At 37.3% G+C, this 6,261-nt stretch overlaps 1 protein-coding gene across 1 annotated transcript; it reads left to right on the forward strand.

Annotated features, from left to right (window-relative positions):
• Positions 1-4,616: 4,616 nt before the first annotated feature.
• Positions 4,617-5,494, forward strand: LOC103974532 (transcription factor TRY). Its single transcript, XM_009389386.3, has 3 exons — positions 4,617-4,797; positions 4,874-4,961; positions 5,179-5,494. Exons 1-3 carry the CDS (start codon positions 4,743-4,745, stop codon positions 5,291-5,293), a joined length of 258 nt encoding a protein of 85 aa, XP_009387661.1. The 5' UTR covers positions 4,617-4,742; the 3' UTR covers positions 5,294-5,494.
• The last annotated feature ends 767 nt before the right edge of the window (positions 5,495-6,261 follow it).

Below are 6,261 nucleotides of genomic sequence, written 5' to 3' on the forward strand. Positions count from 1 at the left end.
AGTTAGTATAAAAATTAAAAAAATATAAAAAAATATCATGCTTCTTTTTCTAGTAATTTTAAAAATAAAAATAAAAATTTGAGTATGACAATTGCATGTTAACTCTTAGCACTAAGCATGAAAAGTTAGATTCACTTAAAAAGAAAAATACATTACTATAACAAACAAAATGATTTTGATTAAAAATGCTTCATGTTTAATGAAATCATGCTTGATGATTTAATTATGCATAATGATGTAATGAAAATGTTAAAAATTTTGGTATCATGGTTGACAATTTTATAATTATGCATGATGATTTAAAGTAATGATGATTTTTGAGTCATTTATAGTTTATTGAGCTTGATGATTTATTTAATTTCCATATTGCTTTTCGATTATAAATGATGATGCATGGCCTTTGTATGAAAGACTAGAGCATGAAATCAATCACAAAATTTGGAACTAAAAGAACTTGAGCTATTTTTAATCTTATAGGAATCTATCTACGTTACTTTCATTGAATTTTTCGAAAAGTGATTTTGATGATGATTTTAGATTTCTTTTCATATGATTCATTTTAATAATGAGATGATATATCCAATCGAATCATTTATCGATGTTTAGGACTTAGAGATGTATTTTATATGAAACATTTTTCTTGATTCTCGTATGATTCACTATTTTAAGTGAACATTCATCCAAATGAATCATGATTATTCTTTTGATTATAACTTGAAAGTTTTCTATGAATCAAAATTTGTTCCTTTGACTAAAGAAGAGATTTATCCCAACGAATCTTGATTCTTTCACTTGATGAATTGAGATTTATTATGAATCAAGATTTTTCATATTTTATTCTCCTACAATTCTTTTTGCTATTCACTAAAGAGGAGACTTATCCTAATAAACTATGATATGCCACTTAACATCTTGATAATTTATGACTTGAGTTTGTTATGTATAAATTCTTTAAATTTATGGTTGTATATGTTATGTGATGCTTAGAGTAATGATGTAAGAAGAAAAATTTGCACCATTGTATTATTCCCCTTTTCTTCTTTCTTACAATGACAAATGGGAGAAAGAAAATTGCTAGCATATCAAGAGAACCAAAATTGCTAGCTTAAACGTTAAATTTAGGTAAATTGTTAAATCTCTCAAATGCATAAACTTTTCTTATATATTTTTCGGATCATAATCTTGATTTCTTGATTTTTATAACTTGAGATTTTTTTATGAATCATGATCTCGACGACTTGAGAATTCTTATGCATAAATTGAGATCATTTATTATTTGTTCTCATATAATTCTTTTATTTTTTACTAAAGAGGATATTTATCTAAATTAACTATGATATGTCACTTGATTTTTATTATGTATAATTCCTTTGTATTCATGAATTGTATACCTCATCACCAAATTAATTTTTCTTAATATATTTCGACTTAAAAATTTATACATTTGTGTTATTCTCCTCTTTTTGCCAATGACAAAAGGGGAGAAAGAATTACTAGTGTGCTCATCTCAAAAGATGTAAAAATTTTACTAACTTTTATACGTGAACAACTTACTAGCTTGCAGGTTCTAAACTTGCTATTTACTATCTCGCATTCTTTTTCAAAAACCTGCTAGTTTAAACATCGTAAAGAAATGCAAACATGTTAACTTTCACATCTAGTAAAATTTCCAAACTTGTAAAACTCAAAATTGTTACTAGCTTGTATGTTATAAAACTTATATATCTTAAAAATTGGTTAGATGCACTTCTCCATTTTGTTGATGACAAAGAGGGAGAAGTATGATGATGATATTAAAATTTTATGCATGATTTTATGATGACATATTACTTGGATTTTTGAATTCAAGGGTTCTATCAATATGGCATATTGATAGGGGGAGTTAAGGTTAACTCCGTCATCAATTAATTGTCATCATAAAAAAGAGGACGATTGTTGAATCTCGAATTTTGATAATGAAACTAATTAATAGTGTTTATGATCTGATATGTGTTTTGAGTGACGTAAAAAGCTTTGATCAGGGAGAAACAATTAAAGCGGGAAGAATCATGTTGGGCTAGAGTGGAACATATCAGAAGATTGGACGTCAAGCCGGGGGGATCGGTCGACGTATCAGTAGAAGGCTTCGGGCCATGGGTTCAGGCATCGAGCCAAGAAAAGTAGAAATTGTGCCAAGGAAATCAGAGTTACAAAGGTCAACTAGCCGATTGAGCAATAGGCCGCAAGAAATGACGATGAGCCGAAGAATCGAATGAGGCATCGATGAACCAATGACATGCTTGACAATATTTAATTTAACTTTGTAATAATTATCTAGATCAAAGTAAGTTTTAGGTGTAATTGGGTTGGAATTGGGCAAACTCAATTAGGGGCCAATTAGGCCCAAGTTTAGGTTGTGTTGGGTCAAGTGAAAAGCCTAAACAGTGACCCAACAGATGGAACCGTCGGTGGCACAATCTTCGATACTGTGTCTGGTGGTGGTACCGCCTAAACACAGTCTCCGAGACTATGTCAAGTGGTGGTATCGCTGGACTGGGGTTTGATACTGCCTAGTGTCAAGCTGCAGGCGGTGGTACCGCCTGTACCGGGAAGATCCAGAAATTCAAATTTTTTGTTTCATTTTTGAAACCATTTAGGGCCTATAAATATCCCACTTGGGCAGTAAAAAAGGAGCAAGAATTCTTGACGAAAAAACTGAGTAAACTCTAAACTTTGAGTTCCCTCCTAGTAAATATCCCACTTTGGTAGCAAAAAAGGAGCAAGAATTTTTGACGAAAAAACTGAGTAAACTCTACCAAAACTTTGAATTCCCTCCTCCTAATGCTTAGAGTTAATCCTAAAAGAGGTGTGTGAGGGACTAGTTGCAAAAGAGTGGCTTGTAAGGGTTATCTCCTAAACCCATAAAAAGAAAAAAGTGTTATAAGAGAGTAGTTGGTCTTCGCCTATTGAAGGAAGATCGGTAGTGAAAGTCGATAGCCTCAAGTGAAGAGGAATCGAGAGTGGATGTAGGTCATGACGACTGAACCACTATAAAAATCTAGTTTGTATTTACTTTAAGCTTTTTATTTTAATTACAAATTGATTTTTTACTTTCATTTACTTGCTTACGAACATGTTTCAAGTTAACATCTTTACAATACGAGTTTTTATCGTTCGAAAATTTTTAAAATCGACGATTTTATTTTAAGCACTAATTCATCGATTTTATTATAAGCACTAATTCATCCCCCCCTCCACCGCCTCCCCTCTCTATTTTAGTACCAATTCGATCCTGCTAGGAACCTTTATAAATATTCTCGTATAAATCCCGAATAACTCTTTTCTTAATTTATAAGAGAAAACCCTAAAGGCATCGAATTCTTTTTCTATCTTTCACTCTCACCAAAATCTTAAAATATATAATATATTTATAGTAATAAATCCTAATTCGCCTAAAGACTCTTTTGAATTTCTAACCCTCTAAACAATGACCTATCCAAATAGTTTGAATCTAATTAGACATCTTAAAAAACTTATGAATTTTAAAAATATGAGACCACATGACTAACGCGATGACTCTATACCATGATGCGCATTTATTCATAAATAATATACTATTCTAACTTGAAGAGCCTAAATCACTAATTAAAATACTTGAATATAAATGTATAATTATGCACTCTTCTCGTCCCTGTACACAAAATTCATTGTGTTGTCAGCCAGAGAACCGGAGGTCTCATTTGTGTTCCATCCAGTAACAGTTTCAGACTGTTGATCATGGTGAACAGTACAAATTAAGGACCGGCTTGGATTCAATGACAGAGCCAAACCAACCAGTCAACACTCTTTTCATTAACTTCATCTTCTTTTTTCTTCCCCTGTTCAAAAGTAGTGTGCTTATAGCTTGCAATGTCTCTCTGTGAGTTGGTATGGGTACAAATCTTATGGGCAGTAACTATAGATTGTGTGACCATACAACCAGACATCAACTTCCTTAAAAGCCAGTGCCTCTCACATACAAAATTGTCTGCGAGCTTAACGATTGATCAGAGCACATGGATGCTTTCAGCTCATCTCTCCAAACCGAGACAAGATTTAGGATGTGTTCATGATGATGATGAGCTCCTGCTGCTCGATGTAGCGGGAGTCACACATGGTCGGGGCCAACAGATGAGGAAAGGAAGGAAGGATGTGTTCCCCTTGGTTGGTATCATCGGACCTGACAGGCAACTGTAACTTTACACCCGTGATTGCTGAGAAGCGTTGCTTCCTCGATTCATCCCCGTACGCAATCCACCTCGTCTTTTCATTTGCGAAAGGTAAAGCTCAGGTGTCATCATCTGCTGTGAGACGCAACGCTCGACCCTTACGATACTCGGGGATCTTGGGACTGGTAATTTTCAGGGGTGACGGCGGCGGGCCCGGCCGTCGGGTCAGTGAGAGATGACATCGGTCATGAGGGGCCTGCAAGGTTGAGTCAGCCAGGTGGGACTGGGCAGCGTCGCGCCTGCGGAAGCTTGGCAACTACTCGTCAGCTCCGGCTTCCCCAAGATGCCTCCCTCACCTGCCGTTCTCGAGCTTACTCGTCCGCGGCCTGTGCCTCGCGGCTTACTGCTTTATAACATCCACCACCTTTCCTTCTTCGTTCACGGCCGCCTTTCTCTCTGTTCCTGGCCCCAACTACCGCTTCTTCTTCCTTGCCCAAACTTGCCGTGGGCATTTAGGCAAGCGGGTGCCGGGAGTTGGACCTGCGGGCTCCTACCATGGACAGCCGTCGAAAGAGGCAGCGCAGGACGTCGAAGCGGTGCGTGTCAGAAGGTGAGTTCGCCTGCCGTCGGCAGCTTCATTTGTAGGAGGCTAATCCCACCGAGTGCATGCTCATGTTTGATCGCAGAAGTCAGCAGCGTGGCGTGGGAGTTCATCGACATGACGGAGCAAGAAGAAGATCTCATCTACAGAATGTACAGGCTCGTGGGTGACAGGTGAGCCCCCTGCTTCGACCCATGGGACTGCACTGCAGCTCTGTTACTACGCTCTTAGCTTCCGTACACCCCAAAAATCCCATGGAAATCATGAGAAACCGATGAATAAGAATGTTCCCTGTGGGGAAGCCAACGTAACACAATCCAAACATGGTAGCTCCTTTAGATGGCTTGTTCTGACCACCGATACAAGATGACGAGGTGTGGGCCTTTGCAGGTGGGATCTGATCGCAGGGCGCATTCCCGGGCGCAAACCGGAGGAGATAGAGAGGTTTTGGATAATGAGGCACGGCGAGGGCTTCGCCGCCAAGAGACATGGGAGATACAGCTGACAGGGATGACCGTACTCCATTCTTTTTTTTTGTGCTCCTTCCTTTTTCTTGATCATAGGACCTGTTTGATGAGTTGTGTGTGTTCATGTTTGTGCACCTGAGCTGCTTGAAGTGTGTGGGGGAAGGTCTTCTGGGGTTAATCCATCTGTTGTACACATTTTGTATCCATCCACAGGAGCTAATGAATTGGTATTCATATAATGGTGTCATTTTACTGTCAGAAAGTGCACAGCACGAAGAGGACAGACTAAGCAGTAGCAGAATCTATAGAACAGATAGGTGTGGCTTTACAGGATACTAGTTTTCTGTGCAACTCTAAACGGCTAGTCCAAAAGCAGCTGCTGTTCAAACAACAACCAGTATATTTCTCCAAGTATTTTAGAGAGAGAGAGAGAGAGAGAAGACATGAAATAACGATAAATCCACCTTTCTCTCTCCCTAATATAAAATAAGGAGAGAGAATGAGAAATAGTTACAAATCCTCCTCCTCTCTCTCTCTCTCTCTCTCTCTCTCTTTCTATAAAAATCTAAGGGACAAATATGCTGGTTGACAGGTAAACACATATACGAACAAAACATAAAATGTTTTGTACTTTTCTCAGTACACATTAATCAATCTTTGGGGCACAAAAAAAAAAAAAAGGTGGTGCACTGAATCATGCCAAAAAGAAAAATAGAAAACCATGTTTTGTCTTGATTCACTTCATTGAAGCCATGGGAATTGGTATGGAAGAAGGTGGAGCACCAAAATGTTTGCGCTTGAACTCGATCATCTGATGTGATGTGACGGAATCACTGTGTTGATGGGCTGCATCTTCCCCATCTTCTCGATCTGATTTAATTATTAAGTTGAATCTTATCTATAACTTTTCTTTTATTTCATTAGAATTTCATGGGACATATTTTTCAATGTTATGATATCAATTATCTAACTATTCATAAAGAATGTTATGATATTAATTCTCATA

This window comes from Musa acuminata, unplaced genomic scaffold, assembly GCF_036884655.1.
Source record: "Musa acuminata AAA Group cultivar baxijiao unplaced genomic scaffold, Cavendish_Baxijiao_AAA HiC_scaffold_1137, whole genome shotgun sequence".
Lineage (NCBI taxonomy): Eukaryota > Viridiplantae > Streptophyta > Magnoliopsida > Zingiberales > Musaceae > Musa > Musa acuminata.